At 43.5% G+C, this 19,690-nt stretch overlaps 1 protein-coding gene across 4 annotated transcripts in view; it reads left to right on the forward strand.

Moving 5' to 3' along the window:
* Window positions 1-19,690, forward strand: part of CABLES1 (Cdk5 and Abl enzyme substrate 1) — a 166,380-nt gene that overhangs the window by 69,863 nt on the left and 76,827 nt on the right. For all 4 annotated transcript variants that reach the window (XM_060173585.1, XM_060173586.1, XM_060173583.1 and 1 more), the window contains exon 2: window positions 4,205-4,276. In XM_060173585.1, the coding sequence (XP_060029568.1) occupies window positions 4,205-4,276 (72 nt within the window). The remainder of the gene's footprint in view (window positions 1-4,204; window positions 4,277-19,690) is intronic.

The raw sequence follows: 19,690 nt of genomic DNA on the forward strand, positions 1-19,690 counted from the left end.
TTCTTCAGGAGAAATATCACTTTCTTTGTGGCATGTTGAATCTGCAGCAACTTACCTGAGGTCAAAGCAGACAGCCTTTTATAGATCGTGATCAGTTCACTGATGTTAGTCATTGGAATGTTAGGGCTAGATTCTCACCTTCCTTTGATCTGGGTGGGATCTTGCAAATATGGGACCTTGGTAGGATCTTGCAAACCCAAGTGGAACTCATTCCTCTTGTTCCTTCACAAATTCAGGAACTTGCAAAAACCCCTTCCTCAGCCACATCTAGACCTCTCTGAAACAGTGGAATCTGGTGGGAGTGGGGTGGAGGTTGATAGGCTTCAGTGATTTTCAGCATTCCCTGGGGATCCTAATGTGTAGCCAAGGTGGAGAGCTTTGATCCAACCCAACATTTCCAGCTTGACACCAATTTGGTAGCCAGGAAAATAAAATGCTGGTCCTAACTTTCAGGCCAGAACTATCTCTTATAATGTCTACTACTTGATGTTGACCTTTTGACCAAGCACTTGTCCCAAATCACTCCATAAAGTAGTTTCTTGACTAGATGGACCCCGGCATGACCCTGTAACAGCCTCTGATCAGCAGGGAAAGCAGCAACCCAGAGTCTAAATTTGGTCAGGTCCTTGGCAATTTTCCCCTTCTTGCTCACATCAGCCTTGTCTCCAAGATGTGTTATTCACCAGGATATGAGGTGATCACTCTCTCCACAGAGCAGAAAGCTGTGTCCTGAGTATAGCACCTACCTTGTTCCTTACCCTCCTGCTATTACCAGAATTACTGTCACTAGGGCCAACAAAAGACTTTTGGTTATGCCATTGGGCCAGTTTCTCCCAAATCAGCATAGTCGCTTGGTCGCTGCTCCTGCTGCAAAATAGAATTTGTGCTTAAAAGACCTTCAGAAATCCTGTCACTTCAGTCCCATGTATTTACATGTGATTGTTTATCTCTTCTTCCAGAGAGCTTTCCTCAAGCTCCTAGGGCAGGGGGATTAACTATAACTTAATGTTCTGTCAGTCCTGGGTTCAGGGGTACAGTGATTTGCATTTGAAAATAAACCATTAACCTTAATGGCAAGCAGATTCATTTGGTCTAAGTGGACATTCCCATTGAGGTATCTTGTTACAGATTAGCACTTCCTAGCCCAGAGTCAAGTGTTCAAAGGCTAGTATTTTAAAATTAATTTGGAGGCTGTACATGCACCTGTTAAGGGAGACCCCCCACTTGCCTCCAAAGTTTCGTGGCTAATGTGGAAAGACCTAGGTTGTTATTGTTAGAGGTGACAGAGAAGCCTGAGGTCTGAGGATTCACTCTGAGGAGCATGTGTGGACTTTACATTTGATAAAGTCAGAACATACTGCTTTTGCTTTGCTCTCTGCCAGGCTCTTCCCACACATCTGCTTGGTCATGAGGGGGCATGCTGCTTTTTCCAAGGCTAAATTTTCTTTGTTAGTCATTAAAATGTACAAAGACCTCTACTTGTTAACTGGGTCAATGATGAGGAGTAATGGACTCTGATTGGTTCCAGTTATGAAGCAGAGAAGCACAGCTGTTGAGTTTAAAGAAACAGACAGCATTTGAATTAGGGATTTATTTCCCTTTAAAGAAACCCAGACTTTCAGTATGTGTGTGAGACTATCTATATGACTATGAAATGTTTAGGCTTTACAAATACAAGTTCTTAGGAATGTATAGAAAGATACATACTCTAATTTGGCTGTTTTCCTGGTAAGCACCTTTCTTTTCCGTCATGGGAACAGATAGATTCTTCTTTCTTTTTTATTTATTGATTTAATAATGATTGACAAGACTGTAGGATGAGTGATACCATTCCACACAATTCCCACCACCAGAGTTCTGTATCCCACCCCCTCCATTGGAAGCTTCCCTATTCTTTATTCCTCTGGGAGCATGGACCCAGGATCATTAAGGGGTGCAGAAGGTGGGCAGTCTGTTGAAGTTGTGCAGGCACTGAGTCCTAGCCATAACCCTGGTGGCAAAGGAAAAGACAGGACAGGACAGGACAGGACAGGACAGAACAGAACAGGACAGGAAAGAGTCAGTTGCACAGTGAAACTGCAGATCTTGGAGACCTGTATGTCATGAAGACACTGAAGGTGACACTGGAGAACTTTTGTTTTCACACAGTTAATACATGAGGGGTTGAGAGCAACTTAACAATTGTGAGAAAGAAGAAGGAGGGTGTATGTTGAGTATTTAAGAAAGGGAATGAATATCAAAAGACTAACAAAGACTCTTGGGAAATTTAGTTTGCAAGTAGTATCTTCCCAGGCATCTTATAAAAGTAAAACATAAAATAAGAGGTAGCTCAGCAGGTTAAGAACACGTGGCACGAAGCGCAAGGACCTGCATAAGGATCCCGGTTCGAGCCCCCAGCTCCCCACCTGCAGGGGAGTTGCTTCACAGGTGGTGAAGCAGGTCTGCAGGTGTCTATTTTTCTCTCCCCCTCTCTGTCTTTCCCTCCTCTCTCCATTTCTCTCTGTCCTGTCCAACAATGATGACATCAATAACAACAATAAATAACTACAATAATAAAACAATAAGGGCAACAAAAGGGAAAAATAAATAAATAAATAGAGATATCAAGGTAGTTAGGAAAACTGCACACAAAACAAACAAACAAACAGAAATAGGCTTGTCAGTTTCTGTTATTTAGACCATGGTTACGGGAATAAGGAGACAGCATAACAGTTACGCATGGCATGCCTGAGGCTCTGCAGTCTCAGGTTCAATCCTCAGCACCAGCATAAGCCAGAGCTGAGCAGTGTTCAGGTAAAATAAATAAATAATAAAAAAGACGGGGGCTAGACCATGGCACATAAGGTTGAGTGTACATCAAGGACCTGGATTCAAACCCCTAACTCCCCACCTGAATGGGGATGCTTCATGAGCATGAAGCAGGTCTGTAGGTGTCTATCTTTATACCCCTCTCTATCCCTACTCCTCTCTCAATTTCTCTCTGTCCTATCAAATAAAATATTTAAAAAATTTTGTAAAGAACATGGCTATGATCACATGTACTTAATCTATATTTGTCAAATATAATATACAGTAGACTTGTCCTTGTAATTATTGTTCCATTTTTTTTCAAGTAAAGACCTAATAGATTTATTCTCTGTACCCCTCCACCAACTCACTGTGAAAGGATAGTCCTGCAGAAAAAAATCAGATTGAGGAAGCTTTATCAGTTGTTTGCAATTCTTTAGCAGCCTGGAAGTTAATGGTTTGCCTGACTATACTCGGGGATTTACTCTTGCTTGTTTTTGTTTTGTTCATGTAGTGCCAGGGAATGAAGCCAGGATTATGCTCGTGAGTGATACCACTGACGTTCCTCCCAATGCAATTTTTAATTATTTTTTTAGGGTGTTGGTAGGGAAAAGACACCAAAGCACCACTTCACCAGCCATGCAGGGCTCCTGGTGTTCTCATGTGGTACTGGGGATTAAACCCAGGGCCTGAAGCCAGCTCAAACCCCCCACACCCAATATTTATTCTTAGTCATCTCTGAAAAGTTCCCAAGGGAAAAGCTTTTTCCTTGTTTCTATTGGGTTGCTTTTGAAATCATCACCATCCAGTGAATATACTTTTTATTGCATCATCATAATTTGAGATTTTTATTTGATATGACTTTAAATTTTAATATTTATTGCTAGTGTGGTTCTGATCTCTGATATTTGAACACTTAACTACTGGTATCATTTAGTTCTGAGGAAAAAATGCAGAGTGCCCAAGTTGTACTGCAGGTTACAAGTGTCAGTTTGTCTTTTTTTTTTTTCTTTGAGGTCAGTTACCACGTAAGTATAACTGGTTACTTTCTTCATCATCACAGAGGGCCTGTCTAAGTGTAGAGAATACATACTGGAGAATCTCAGAGCTCAAAAAGACAAAGTAGACCTGGATTCAGGGTGCTGGCTGGAATACAACAGCCTCTTAAAGACTGTTTTATTTTATTTTATTTTATTTGTGTTTATAGTGATGCTAGGGATTGAACCTGGGACCTAGGAACCTCAGATATGAAAGTCTTTTGCATAACTATTATGCTATCTTTCCAGCCCTTATTATCTTTTTTTTCCCCCTTGTGATGGGCTTTATATGTTTTTTAAATGGTTTGAGATTTCTGGAAATGCATGATCCATTTTTTGAATCAGTTTTAATGCCTATATTCTTTCTTCTTTCTCTGCAGACGGCGCCTTATCTCCCAGAGATCATCCTTGGAGACCCTGGAAGATATAGAGGAGAATGCCCCTCTCCGGAGGTGAGTTTTCTGTGTTGCATTTGTATGTCCATAAAAGACTTGCAGTAGAAGGTTACAGCTAAACTTCCCTTTTGAAAAAGTTTTGAGGGGACCTGGCAGTAGTGCAGCAGGTTAAGCACACATGGCACAAAGCACAAGTACCAACACAAGAATCCCAGTTCGAGCCCCCAGCTCCCCACATGCAGAGGGGATTTCTTTCTGTCATATCCAACAGCAATAACAACAACAAGGGCAACAATAATGGGGGGAAATGGCCTTCAGTAGCAGTGAGATTAAATGTGTCAAATGCCCACCTGCTCTTAAGGCTTACAATTTGGAAACCCTAGCCCTGGAGACCATTAGATCTGGAAGACTCTTATTTCCCCACCATGTATTGGGACAGTCCAGTTTGTGTGAGAACATGGACATTTTCAGAATCCCTTGTGGTTTTCATTTCGAGAGCTGCTGCTTGATAGAAGAAAAGCCTGTCATCACCCCAGCTTTGACAGGGGACAATCACAGTCCTGGACTTTGGAGGTGCCCACGCTGACATGCTACAGCTAACTGTAGGATGGTGTCAGAGTGCTCCGCTGGGACCAGAAGCATTTAGTTTCTCCCTCCGAAGTGGAAAAGTGCTTGTGAGGCATCTTTTGAGACGTGACAGCAGTTGCTGAATTGTGCTGGGCAGCCTCTCGCCTAACTCTGCACAGTTTACTCTGCCCCCTCTGCACCTCACCTCAGTCCTCCTACAGTTCTTCTTTAGTCTTCACAACAGCCTCAGCTGCTTTGTCCAATTTGAGGGTTCCTCCTTGCAGGAGCAGAGGCAGGAGGAAATAAAGTGGCATGATTTTTAGGGATTGCAGGACAGGCACAGAGGGGAAAGGTATCCTGGATTCACAACAGCATATCTGCACCTTTCTTTCTTTCTTTTTTTTTTTTTTCAGATTTTAATTTCCCATATACCTTTTTTTAAAATTTATTTTTAATTTTTTATTTAAGAAAGGATAAATTAACAAAACCGTAGGGTAGGAGGGGTACAACTCCACTCAATTCCCACCACCCAATCTCCATATCCCATCCACTCCCCTGATAGCTTTCCCATTCTCTATCCCTCTGGGAGCATGGACCCAGGGTCGTTGTGGGTTGCAGAAGGTGGAAGGTCTGGCTTCCCTAATTGCTTCCCCGCTGAACATGGACTTTGACTGGTCGGCCCATACTCCCAGTCTGCCTCTCTCTTTCCCTAGTAGGGTGGGTCTCTGGGGAAGCGGAGCTCCAGGACACATTGGTGGGGTCTTCAGTCCAGGGAAGCCTGGCCGGCATCCTGATGGCATCTGGCACCTGGTGGCTGGCACCTGGTGGCTCAAAGCCAAACAAATTGTTGAGCAATCATGGACCCAAAGGTTGGAATAGTGGAGAGGAAGTGTTAGGGGTGTATTCGCTGCAAACTCTAGTGTACTTCTGCTTTCAGGTATCTATTTTGCACTAGTTTATGGATAAGTGTGAACATATGCTCTCTCTCACAGAACCTAGTGTATATCTAGGTTTTGGGACTTTGTTAGAAAGTGAACCACCTAGGATGGAATTAGAGAATACAATGAAAGGAAAGGTCTCACCCGAGTAGTGAAGCTGAAGGGTTGTCATTCCACACCTGAAGTCTCTGGACACAGTCTGAGCTGAAGCATGTTGAGGTGGCCATCGTTGCATTGATTAGGTTGCAATCGGCTGATGCGATATTATTTGATATGGATTGGGAGAGGCATGCGGGAAAGTGAGCCCTATCCTAAGGTTCCAGGACTGGGAGAAATATAGGTTCTCTAGTGCAGATGTGAGGTTCCTGCTGTCTTAGGGTTCAAAAAGACAATGGATAGTTAATGTTATCATCACATTATTTGGTAATTGGGTTAACTTTGAAAAGTCCTTCTGTTAGAGTTTGCTGTATAGTACCCAGTATCTTGTAAATAGCTGTGCCATTGGTTGCTTCTGATCTACTTGGTCTAGGCTTTTGAGAGAGTCCGCATATCAAATACACAGCCTATGTATTAAAAAGACTCAGTCTGTGTTTTAAAAGCTTCGAGACATACAATTAATTTTCCCCCTCTCATATTAATTAACTAGTGATTTATATGACTACATTTTACTAGGAGTGTACATAAACACCATTCCCACCACCAAAAGACTGTGTCCCATCCCACCCACCCCCCACCGGCCCAGGAAGCTGCATGTCTACCCCTCACCACAGGGTTTTTACTTTGGTGCCCTACTTTCAATTTAGTCAGATCCTGCTTTTAGTTTCCCTTTCAGATCTTCTTTCTCCACATCTGCACCTTTCTTGTCTGAGCTGTTGGCCAGCACAGGCTCCTGGCTCCTCCCTCAGAGCCTGTAGATGGAAGTGATTCTTCTTTGTATGGAGCTTTACACCACAGGTCACCTGCGTCAAGAGTGGATGAGGGTAGGTAGGAGTCTGGTCATATGGCCTTGCATCTCATCACTAACATTGTTCCAAAGAAAAAGTTAGAGCCAGAAGTCCAGTTTCCACTTTCCAAGTCTTATTGAAAAGTCGTACAACCACTGGGACCATACAGCAAGACAGACAAGGCTGGTGTGCCAGTCCTCTGCCTGCCACTGTTCCATGTGAGGGGAAGGCTGATTCTCTGAAGGAGCCTTACAGAAGGCTGCATTAAAAGTCAAATTAGGGAGCTGGCTTGTGTCCAAAGTCATCAGTCATCAAGAGTGGAGGAGAAATAGGCACTGAACATCTTTGGCATTTAAGTAGATAACATCAGCTCTACCACCAATAATAGTGAGTAGAGTTGGAAACCCCTGCTGTTTTTTTATTTATATTTATTTATTTTCCCTTTTGTTGTCCTTGCTTTTTTATTGTTGCAGTTATTATTGTTGTTGTTGTTGATATCATTGTTATTAGATAGGACAGAGAGAAATGGAGAAAGGAGGGGAAGACAGAGGGGGAGAGAAAAATAGACACCTGCAGACCTGCTTCACCGCCTATGAAGTGACTCCTCTGCAGGTGGGGAGCCAGGGGCTCAAACCGGGATCCTTAGGCCGGTCCTTGCACTTTGCGCCATGTGCGCTTAACCGCTGTGCTACCACCGGACTCCCATCCCCGCTGTTTTGAGAGGTAGGGAGAAACCACCACAGTACAAGCTGATAGTTCCTGTCAGCCATGGAAGCCGGGGAAAGTAGCATTACAGGCTGAAAATACTGCTCCCTCCTCAGGAATTTCAGGTGGTGAGGCAAAGGCTGTATTCCTAGTCACACGCCCTGTCGCTGCTCTACACTGCCAGATCCATCCCCGCTCTGCACCCCATTCCTTGGTCTTGAGGATGCACAATCAGAGTAAACATGTCTTATACCATAGTTAAAATTTCATTCAACTTTGACTTACAGAATACTCAGTTTTCAGCAAACATCAAATAAGGCAGGAACCTTGGGAGTTTGGTGACTTAAAAGGCCATTATTTTCTCAAATAGACTTTCTTAAATGTTGGTAGAAAGGAGCTGGTCAGTGGTGCACACAAATCATCAAGTGTGAGGGCCCAGGCACAAGTCTCTGGGCCCCACCTGCAGGGAGGAAGCTTCAGCAGCAGTGGTCTCCCTCCCACCCTCCTTTCTTCCCTCTCTCATTTCTGTCATAAAAGAAAGGGGGGGGTGCTATTGAGAAAAGTGAAGTCGATAATCCTGGTAGGAAAAAAACATATATTCATATGTTCTGATACTTAGACACTTACTTGTTCCTAGGAGAAACACAGAAATAGGAAGTATGTCAATTTGCAAGTTAGGGGCCCTGAGTTCATTGAGGCCTCAGTGTTCCTGTCTTCAAGGTGGGAAGGGCAGATAGACTGAGCTTTGAGGTCCTTGCCAGCAGCTGATTCTGTGAGATGAATATACCAGTAATGACAGTGAAGTCATTGGGAGTGTGGGAACAGAAGGTTATTAGCCCAACTTGCTTGAAACTTTGCACATTGAGCAAATGGCTCCAAGGCATCTATTAAAAAATCTTTTGCATAATTATGTGTGTCCTATAATCAGTGCTAATAAGAAAGAGCTAATCTTTCATTAAATTAGTTTTTAATTCAATCCTATGCTAATTTAATTTTGCATCACTTAAATGTATGTTTTTAAATGAATGTTTACATGTTAATCCAAGTAGCTTTGAAGTTAATTCGTTCTTTGCTTCACACAGCCTGTGAGGCATTCAGTCTTCCAGTTTCCTTGGCAATTGTTGCTAATGTCACAGTTCTCTTAAAGCTTTTCTGAGATTCCCTGGTGATTTTGTTAAATGCTATGAAAGAAAAAAAAAAAAGCTCAAGACACAACAGTTTGCTGAATGAAGGACTGACTAGACTAGTAGCTGTAGCATTAGAATTGGGTACTGATAATAAGTGTCCTTTGCTAAGCTTTTAAGAGCCTTACTTTTCTCTGGCTTACCATAGTTAGTTTCTCATGCCTATCCAGAGATCTAAGGATCGAGCATTCACAAGGAAAGTCTAAACTAAGGAGCTTTCCATGGGTGTCCAGAAATAGACCTCAGTTCATTTTCAGTGCATATGGTGGCAGCCATCATCAACAAACCAAATTTCCCAACTTGTCTAGATTGATGGGTGCTAGGTACTGGATGCTGCAGCTGTCATGGTTCTTAGTACTGCTGTATCCTCCCTGTGGCCCTTCTGCCCACATTCACTTCCAGCTAGAGGTCGAGGGATTTCATGCTCAAAACTGGGCAGCCTTGGGTCCTTCCCCCTGCAGTAGGAGCCACACCACCTTCCTGCCTTAGGGTGAGCAGGATGGTATCAGAGTTGGCTAAGATGGCCTATCTAACTAGCTTAGGAAGCTCTATGTTGGGATGTGGGGAAGTTAGGAACAGGTAGATAGATGAACTCCTGACTTTGTTTAGAAACCAGTGGAAACCCACTTGTACACATTTAGAGAATTTCCTCTCAGTTTCTAGAGACTTTTGAGTCCTTGGGTAGCCTACAGACTAGAGTAGTCATTCTGAAGGTAGAATTGATGTAGTTTGAGAATTCTGGCTCTACTTCCAGAGAGCTGTCCTACAAAAGTAGAGTAAAGTTCTATTCCCATGAACCCCACACATACTAAATGTGGGTTTGGAAGTCCAGGTGGCACACATGGTTGAGTGCATGTTACAGTGTGCGAAGACACAGGTTTGAGTCCCCAGTCCCCACCTGCAGGGGGCAGGGAGCTTTGCTAGTGGTAAAGCAGTGCTGCAGGTATCTCTGTTTCTTTTTCCCCTCTCTGTTTTCCCTTTTGATTTCTGGTTTTCTCTATCCAATAAATAAGTAAAGATAATAAAAAGTTAAAAAGAAAAAAGGAAGTGATGCTGAGGAATTATTCTGATGCAGTCTCTGCCCCCAGGTTTTACCACGCCCCGCGAAATCCTAGCAGTGCCCCCCTTCAACCAATCCTGCCCCCACACGTCACCCCTGGTTGTTGTCCAATAAAAGCTCTCTCACTTCCCCCCCTTGTTCTCTCTCGGCTCCCTCTCTCTCAGCGCCCCTTCCTTCTTGCCCGGTGGTGAGGTAGTGGGGATGGCCATTGTTGGCTGACTCCACGTGGCCTGAGCCACCCCCCCCCATCCTATAATAAAGATTTGTGTACCCCATTTGCTCCGGACCTCCTCTCTCTCTCTTCTCTTTGGTGCAGCCCGACACCTGGCCACAACCGACAAGGAAGTCTGGAGTAGAGGCAGGAATGGGTGTATGACTCCCTTTATTCTAGCCCTGTCTGAAGTTCCCCAGCAGCAGAAGTATCTGTTGATTGTCCTCAGGTAGGACTCTACAGGTTTTTAGAAGAAAATTTCAGTCCACGAATTCAAGATCCTCAATTAGGACTAAGTTTTAGGGATATAAGAGACAAATAGTAGCAAATGGCATGCAGTTTATAGTTAAATGCTTACTAATAGTCACAGTACCTGGAGTCTGTACATGAATGTTTATGTGTGTGTGTGTGTTTACATATCTGTGTCTGAATAAGTCACCTGACAGGAAATTCTATGTATATTATCATAGTCAAGCTTCAGCGATGTTTCAAGAAGCTGAAATAGTAGTGAGTCAGGGTTACTGGTGAACTTGGGTATAAGGCTGGTGAAGCTGCACTTTCTGCTCAAGTATCTCACTAGACTCAACTCTGATTCAGTGGATCTGGGTGAAAGGATATCTTTTTCCCTCTCTGGGCCCAGAGCCCCTTTTTTTGATAAAAGCCACCACAGATTTCTGATATCATGTCTTTTGTCTTGATCTGCACTCATTCACTTTGGTGTGCCTTTTTTTTTTACATCAAATTATATTTTAAGATGCTGTTTCTTGTCAGGAAAAATGTCCAGTGCTCTCTCGGGGAAAGGCCTTTTAGGAAAATTGATCTTACCAAGAAGGGAATAAGAGATTTGGATGGAGATGTGTACCCTGAGGTCTAGGCAGAGACAGCACCCAATTTCTCTTGAGCTGGACCCTTGGGAGGAAGCAATGATTGGTGCTATAGGCCAGGCAGTGATGCACCTGGTTAAGCACACACACTACAGTGTGCAAGGACTGGGGTTCAAGGAACCTGGTCCCTCCTCTCTAAATTTCTTTCGGTCTCTATCTAATAATAAACTAGTTTAAATTTTTTATTGGGGGATTAATGTTTTATATTCTAAAGTAAATACAATACTTTGTACATGCATAACATTTCTGAGTTTTCCACATAACAATACATTCCTGACTAGGTCCTCTGTTATCCTTTTTGGGCCTGTACTCCCCGCCCCCCACCCACCCCAGAGTCTTTTACTTTGGTGCAATACACCAATTCCAATTCAGATTCTACTTGTGTTTTCTCTTCTGATCTTGTTTTTCAACTTCTGCCTGAGAGTGAGATCACCCCATATACATTCTTCTGTTTCTGACTTATTTCATTTAACATGATTTCTTCAAGCTCCATCCAAGATGGGCTAAAAATGGTGAAGTCACCATTTTTAATAGCTGTATTAAAAGTATTCCTTAGTGTATATAGATTACAACATGCTCAGCCACTCATCTGTTGTTGGACACCTGGGTTGCTTCCAGGTTTTGGCTATTACAAATTGTGCTGCTAAGAACATATGTGTACACAAATCTTTTTGGATGGGTGTGTTGGATTCCTTAGGATATATCCCCAGGAGACAAATTGCAGGATCATAGGGTAGGTCCATTTCTAGCCTTCTGAGAGTTCTCCAGACTGCTCTCCACAGGGGTTGGACCAATTTACATTCCCACCAGCAGTGGAGGAGGGTTCCTTTGTCCCCACAACCTCTCCAGCATTTGTTGCTGCTACCTTTTCTGATGTATGACATTCTCACAGGAGTGAAGTGGCGTCTCATTGTTGTCTTTATTTGCATTTCTCTGACAATCAAAGACTTGGAGCATTTTTTCATGTGTTTATTGACTGTTTGGATCTCTTCTGTGGTAAATATTCTGTCCATGTCCTCTCCCCATTTTTGGATGGGGTCATTTGTTTTCTTGTTGTTGAGTTTGGCAAACTTTTTATATATTTTGGTTATTAAACTCTTATCTGATGTATGGCATGTAAAGATCTTCTCCCATTCTGTGAGGGGTCTTTTTGTTTGGGTAGTGGTTTCTTTTGCTGTGAAGAAGCTTTTTAATTTGATGTAATCCCACAGGTTTATACTTGCCTTAGTCTTCTTTGTAACTGGATTCATTTCATTGAAAATGTCCTTAAAATTTATGCGGAATAGAGTTCTGCCAATATTTTCCTCTAAGTACCTGATAGTTTCTGGTCTAACATCCAAATCCTTGATCCACTTGGAATTTACTTTTGTATATGGTGAAATATTGTGGTTCAGTTTAATTCTTCTGCATGTTTCAACCCATTGTTTCCAACACCATTTGTTGAAGAGACTCTGCTTTCCCCATTTAATAGTCTGGGAACCTTTGTCAAAGATTAGATGTCCATAGGTGTGGGGGCTTATTTCTAGGCTCTCAATTCTATTCTACTGGTCAGTGTGTCTATTCATGTTCCAGTACCAAGCAGTTTTTATTACAATGGCCCTATAATACAATTTGAGATCTGGGAGTGTGATGCCTCCGGTTCTGTTCTTTTTTCTCAAGATTGTTTTGGCAATTCTAGGTCTTTTCTGGTTCCACATACACATTTGTAGCATTTGTTCTATTCTCCTAAAAAAATATGGCTGGGATCTTGATGAGGATTGCATTAAATTTGTATATGGCTCTGGGTAATATATTCATTTTGATGATGTTAATTCTTCTAATTCATGAACATGGAATATATTTCTACTTCTTTGTGTTTTTTTCTATTTCCTTGAGAAGTGACTTGTTGTTGTGTGTGGGCCTTGGAGAAGAGAGAGAGGGGGTCTGGAGTGAAGAGGAAACACAAATCTTTATTTGCGCTGGCACCTCAGAGTTGGGTGCTAGAGAGGCAGGTTGGGCCACGTGGAGGTAGCAAAAATGGCTGCCTCACACAGTAACCTTTCCTGCGTCTGAACACCGAAGTGAAGCGCTGGCAAGAGAGCGAGGTGCGGAAGAAGAAGGCCTTTTATAGGAGTAGCTTTCGCGAGAATGGGAAGGGGGAGGAGTAACCATAGCACTCCAGGACAGGATAATAACTCTTGTGAGAATGGGAGGGGGGAGGAGTAACCAAAGCACTCCAGATATCGTGGGGATATAGACAATGCCCTGAGGGCACAACATGACTGAACAGGCACTCCGAGAATGTCCCAACTCTCACGGGAACTAGCAGTAGCCTGAGGGGACAACATGGCAGATGTGACTGCATCGGCACAATTTCCCAGCATCTCCCCCTTTCCTTTTATCTAATGCCCAGGGCAACAGTGTGTAAAGTCTATGAACTACTCAGGGTCAGTCTATGAATAACCAGCAATGTGAAGGGAAGGAAGCTGCTGTAAAATTGTCTAAAGTGTCCAAAGGGTATATCAACAAGTCCAATAGAAGTCTCAGTCCAAAGTAGGCGACTAGGGGGAGAAATGGCAGGGGATGAAATGCTGCATGAGGAAGGTCAGCCTCTGGAATTCCGCTTTTCTGTAGATTGTGAGCTGGAACCGCCGAAATGTGACAGGCAAAGCAGAAGCAGGAAAGGCAGACAGACAGTAAAAAAAAGTCCTGTCCTTGGAGTCTGTGAATCAGGCTCTTCAGATCGCATCAGGTGACATCTAGGGTTTCGGGGGGGTGTTCCACTGTAGTTGTGCCATCTAGTGGGTGATGTCAGGGTGTGCAGGGGTCCAGATGGTTTTTTCCGGGATTCCTGTGGAAGAAACACAAACAGTCTGCTTCTCATGGTTAGCAGGGCATCTGATTTGAATGCTTTATAGAAAAAGAGGTTTGGTGCCTTAGCCAACTGAGTATTGGGGGATGTATCTTTCCTATTCATTTATTATTATATATTCATGGGGAAAAAGAACTTATCTTTTAACAAAGACTCTAATGTGTAGGGAAGCGGGAACTATCTTATCCCTTTTTTTTTTTTTTTGGTATCTTGCCTTTTGTTGCCCTAGTTGTTTTATTGTTGTAATTATATTGTTGTTATTGCTGATATTGTGGTTGTTGGATAGAACAGAGAGAAATGGAGAGAGGAGGGGAAAACTGGGGGAGAGAAAGACACCTGTAGACCTGCTTCACCACCCGTGAAGTGATTTCCCTGCAGGTGAGGAGCCGGGGGCTCAAACTGGGATCCTCAAGCCAGTTCTTGCACTTAGCGCCACCTGCGCTAAACCCGCTGCACCACCGCCCGATTCCCAGGAACTATCTTTTAACATAAACTCTATGGCCATGCCAATAGCAACCTTGAGGGCACATGTGGCTCCCCACATGTCCCCCTGTCTTATATCATGTTTTGATGTTTGGCAGACTTTGTTTTGTGGCAGGGTGGACTGTGCCTGTCTTAGGTTGGGGATCAGCCTTCCGTCTTACCCGTCATTGGAACACCTGGTCATTAGTACCAGGTGCCTTGTCTTAGGTTGACTAGATAGCGCTAGTTTCCTCTTACCCATCATTGGCTAGCCAGCCCTCTACATGGTGGACGTTTTGATGGAGGGGGGCAAATCCTCCACAGCAACTCAATATTCTGCCATGTCCAGCCTATGATAGTGAGTTTGTATAGGTTGCATCTTTATGGCATCAATCTGTTGCCGCAAAAAGGCCATGAGCTTGTTAAGAATTATAGGACCATGGTCTGGGAGGTGTCATAGTGGATAAGGCGTTAGACTCTCAAGCGTGAGGTCCCAAGTTCGATCCCTGGCAGCACATGTACCAGGAAGATATCTGGTTCTTTCTCTTTCCTCCTCTCTTTCTCATTAATAAATAAATTAAAATGTTGAAAAAAAATTATAGGACCTATTGTGAGCAGAAGTAAAACAAGCTAGGGTCCCACAACTAAGGGTAGACAGGTAAGGAAGGGGGAATGTATCCATTGGTATGAAGAGGTGGGATCATATCTTAAGTCTAAGGGAAGCAGTCAGTGGATGTGATGTCCAGGGGAACAGCCATTTGTCTTTGGGGGTAGTAAAGGATGCCCGTGGCATGGGTGATGTTATAAAGGGAAACATCTTTAAATTGTTGGCTGACAAAGGCAGGCCTATGGTGGCAAGACAAGATACACCAGTTAAGTGTACAAGAATATGTGAATGTTGTTAATTCACATAGGTTGGATATGGAGGAACTTCTTACAGTTTAATACCTTACCATATGAACAGATGATTCCTCATATGAAGGCTTGATAGCTGTAATCACTTACTTGTGGAAAAAAAATAAAACTTGTAATAAGTTAGAGGTTTACTATAATTGACTTTGGACTATAAACAGACTCAGGTTACTTAGAGAATTAACACATGTTAGTGACAATGGTTTTAACATTTAGAGTACTCTGAGCAGATGGGTCATACAAAAATTTTTGGTCATTCAACACACTCACTCACAAAACACAACTGTCAAATCATAACATAAGACATTCAGGGAAGGGGTAGGAGAGAGGGCTCTGTGAGCCAACTTTTGTAGGTTCTGCCATGTCATATTATGGATCCTGGGATGTATCCTGCAGCTAGTCCTCTTGTATTTCTTGTTCTTCAGGGATAACAGTGCCATCATGAGGGTATTGTCGGACATGGCGGGCAGGAACCCAGACAGGTTTAGAGTAATTATGTGGGGAAATGCATGCAAAACCTCTTCCCATGGTCAATAGAGGGTCAGGCCCTATCCAAATTTTATCAAGTGGGTCTTTCCATTTGACCTTAATAGATGGGAGAGTAGATGGTGTTTGCCAGTGAAGAATAATAGGAGGTAAGTCCGAGTTATTGTAAATATTAAAGAGATTTAACGTAGTTAAGGCTTTTGCTAGCTGGATATTGGGGGGTACATTCCTCCTTTATCTTTATTTAATTGAGCCTTAAGGGTTTGATGTGCCCTCTCGACAATGCCTTGTCCCTGTGGATTATAGGGAATGCATGTGGTATGAGTAATGTTCCAGAGGGAACAAAAATCTTTAAATTGTTTGCTGGTAAACACAGGTCCATTGTCATTTTTCAGTTGAAGAGGTAAGCCTATCACAGCTAAACAGGAGAGCATATGGCTTATAAGCTTTTTAGAGCTTTCTCCTGTCTGATCTGTTGCCCACATAAATTTAGAAAAGGTATCAATTGAGACAAACACATATTTTTGTTTGCCAAAGTTTGGTATGTGGGTGACATCAATTTGCCAAATAGCATTAGCTTTTAAGACTTGGGGGTTAACACCAAGAGTCTGAATAACAGGTGTTTTTATGAGACTTGCACAGGAAGAGCATGTAGCTAGGATATGTTTTAACTGTGGTAAAGGAACATCAGGAAATCGAGCTTGAAGGCCTTTAGGATTAACATGGGTTAGAGAATGGAAATCAGCAGGATCAGAGACAGAAACTAAGAGAGCTCCTGTGGAGGCAAGGCGGTCAGCTGCAGCATTCCCTTCAGACAGGGAACCAGGAAGAGGGCTGTGGGAACGAAGGTGCTGAATATATAGTGGTTGGGTTCGAGAAGAGAGCATAGAGGCGATTTGAATCAAGAGAGGGGAAAGTGGGTTGTCATCAATTTTCACATAAGAACGAGCAAGCCATGAAAGTAAGTTGACTGTATACACACTGTCAGAAAAAAGGTTGACGGATTCTGGTACAGCTTTTAATGCAAGGAAAACAGCATAAAGTTCTTTGTACTGAGGGGAATTCTCAGGAAGCTCAGTAAAGAGAGATTTAGGGGGTTGTTTGTCCAGGTAATATATGAGGGCAGCAGCTCCCTTTTTTCCACCATCAGTGAAGACTGTAGGAGCAGAAGGAATGGGATCTCGAGAGAAAAGTTTAGGTGCTAGTAGAGGCAAAAGTGGTAAAGAAGCTATCAGTTTGTTAGAAGGAAAATGGTTATCTATTTGTCCTGGAAACCCCACGAAGCTTATGGCAAAGTGGAAATGATGGTGTATGAGCCACTGTATCTGTGAGAGAAAAGGGCAGAATAATTAAATCCGGTTCTTTCCCTAAGACCTGCACAGACCTATTTCTCCCTTGGCGAACCATGACTGCTAACGCGTCTATCTCAGTGAGGAGTTTTGGAGCTCCTCCTACTGGCGTGTGAAGCCACTTGAGAACCCCATGGTTCTGCCACAATGCCCCTAGTACTGTGGGGGTGGAGTTAAAGATTAGAAGGTTTACTGGAGAGGAGGGGGAGAATCGAACAAGTTGCATGTCCTGGAGGGCCTGGTTAACCCTTTCCAGTGCTGAGGAGGCCTCGGGAGTTAACCTATGTTTTGAGGAGGGCTGTTTGTTTCCTTTTAACAGGTCAAACAGTGGTTGGAGGCAGCTTGTAGGCAGATAGAGATACTGCCTAAACCAATTTAAATTTCCTAGAAAACTTTGTAAAGAAGCAAGAGTAAGGTTAGAAGGAAAGGTGACATTAGGTTTTAAGGGACGAATTTGCATTAAAGAAATCTCTGAACCTAAAAAAAATATTGGAGGAATTAGCTGTATCTTCTCAGGAGCCACATTAAGGCCCCTTTTCTTTAATGCAGGAATGAGAAAATCACGTAAGGCATAGAGATCTGTATCTGATTTTCCCCATATTAATACGTCATCCATGTAATGAAAAACATTAAGGCCCTTATGGATATATGAAAAAAGGGCATATTTAACAGCCTCTTGATAAGTTGTAGAACTATTGGCCATGCCCTGGGGCAGCACCACCTATTCAAATCTGTCAGCAGGGCTGGCGTTATTAATAGAAGGAACAGAGAAGGCAAAACGTTTACAATCTTGCAGATGCAAGGGAATAGAGAAAAAACAATCTTGTATATCAATAGCTATGATTGGAATTCCCGTGGGAATTGCAGAAGCAAGAGGCAAACCCCTTTGGGGGGAGCCCCAGACCTGCATGGTTTTATTTACCACACAGAGATCTTGAAGGAGGCACCATTTTCCTGAGCGCTTTTTAATCACAAAGACAGGAGTATTCCATGGACTTCAAGAATGACGAATGTGTCCCAAGGACAACTGCTCTCGGATGAGCTCTTTTAAAATTTCTAGTTTATCCCTAGGTGAAGGCCACTGTTCCACCAGACAGGCTCATTAGAAAGCCAGCTTAAGCGGGGTGTTTGGCTATGAACAGTGGCATTTAGTATTGGGGGTGCTGATTAGATCTGGTCTCCTGGGAAAGGGTGTTACGCTCTGTAGAGGCATCTGTGGATATCCTAACATCAAGACATTCTAGAATATCCCTTCCCAATAGGTTGGTGCTAATATCAGCTACCAATGGGTGGAAGTGTCCAGTAGAACCTTCCGGGTCTTCCCACATGAGCGAATCACATGTGAGAAAGGATTGGGTCACCCCTCCAACGCCATGTATACGAGGTCCCAGGAGGAGTTCCCAATTTTGGGGAACCTCTGCTTGCCTTAAAATCGTCTTTTCTGCCCCCGTGTCAATCAAAACTTTAAAAGGAATATTGTCAATCTTTACTGTCATAGTAGGGTGACCACATTCTAAAACAGGGGTGGTCCACAAAATCTCAGGCCCCAAATTTCTACCATTCAGGGGCGTGCCATCTTTATGAAATTTGGACCAACAATCTCTTTTCCAGTGAAACCCTTTACAGCATCTGGGACACACCGTACGTGGCTTCTGGCTCCCTAACTGAAAGCGGGGTTGCCCTTACTAGAGGCGGGGTTGCCCTGACTGGAGGCGGGGCTGCCCTGACTGGAGGCGTGGTAGCTCTAACTGCAGGTGGGGTTGCCCTGACTGGAGGCATGGTCGCAGCTTATCAGGACATTGGTTACGCCATTGTCCTTGGCGACCGCACTGAAAGCAGACCCCGTTTTGATTATGTGGGGTAACTGCTTAAACCTGTGTCATAGCGGATGCCCCATAATTGCCTGATGTAAGCTCCTGTGTCGCTAAAATCCAATTATCTGGGTGTAGGTGTTTAAAACTAAGGCATGCCTGACGGAATTGTGGTATCATGCCATCCCAGACAATAGAACGCAGGAGGAAAGAGAGGATTTCAGGATTATAAACCTTTCTCTCTAAGGTTTGCCTCACCTTTGAGATGAAATTTGCTAAGGTTTCATCAGTGTTTTGGCAAAGAGAGTTAATAGGGATGAGGCCTCTACTGTGGTTGGGGTTAATCTTTCCCATGCTTGTGTTGCACAGATGCGTACCTGTTCAAAATAACCGGTTGGAAACTTGGCTTCTGTCTGCTGAGTTCCAGATTCAAACTCTCCTGCTCCAAACAATGCATCAAAATTCCATGCTATATGTTTGTTACTATTTTCCTGAGATTGTCTAGAGCATTCATCACGGAAGTATGCTGTCCACTATAGGTAGAGGGGGTCTGGGAGTGCAGCACAAACCAGGTCTTTCCAGTCCTGGGGGGGTGTTAAGGTGCTGGTAAAAACTCCTTAAAATGGACTTGGTCCATGGAGCATGAATACCATCCTCCTTCACGGCTTGTCTGAGTTCCCTGATCTTTTTGGAGGAGTATGGATGCCACACCTGAGGATTTTGTCTAGTTGGGGCCACATTTACCAGGAAGGTGTGGATTTCGTTCAATGACACTGGGGAGAGATCTACGGAAGTGGAAGGTGCCATGGAAGCTGCTGTAGTGGCAGGGGAAACTGAACATGTATCTACGGGGACGGAGCTCTCGGGGTGGACTGCAAATGGTTTAAGGTTCCTAAATGCTGATAAAATATCCTTTAACTCTTGTATCTCAGTCACAAGGTCTCTTAATGATGAGGTGTCAGCAGGGGGAGGAGTCGAAGGAGAGGAAGCCACAGGGTCTCTTAATGATGAGGTATTAGCAGGGGGAGGAGTCAAAGAAGTGGAAGCCGCAGCAAGAGAAACCAAACCCGTGTCTGTGGGGGCAGTGGGAGGAGGAGTCAGAGAAGC

This window comes from Erinaceus europaeus, chromosome 15, assembly GCF_950295315.1.
Source record: "Erinaceus europaeus chromosome 15, mEriEur2.1, whole genome shotgun sequence".
Classification (NCBI taxonomy): Eukaryota; Metazoa; Chordata; class Mammalia; order Eulipotyphla; family Erinaceidae; genus Erinaceus; species Erinaceus europaeus.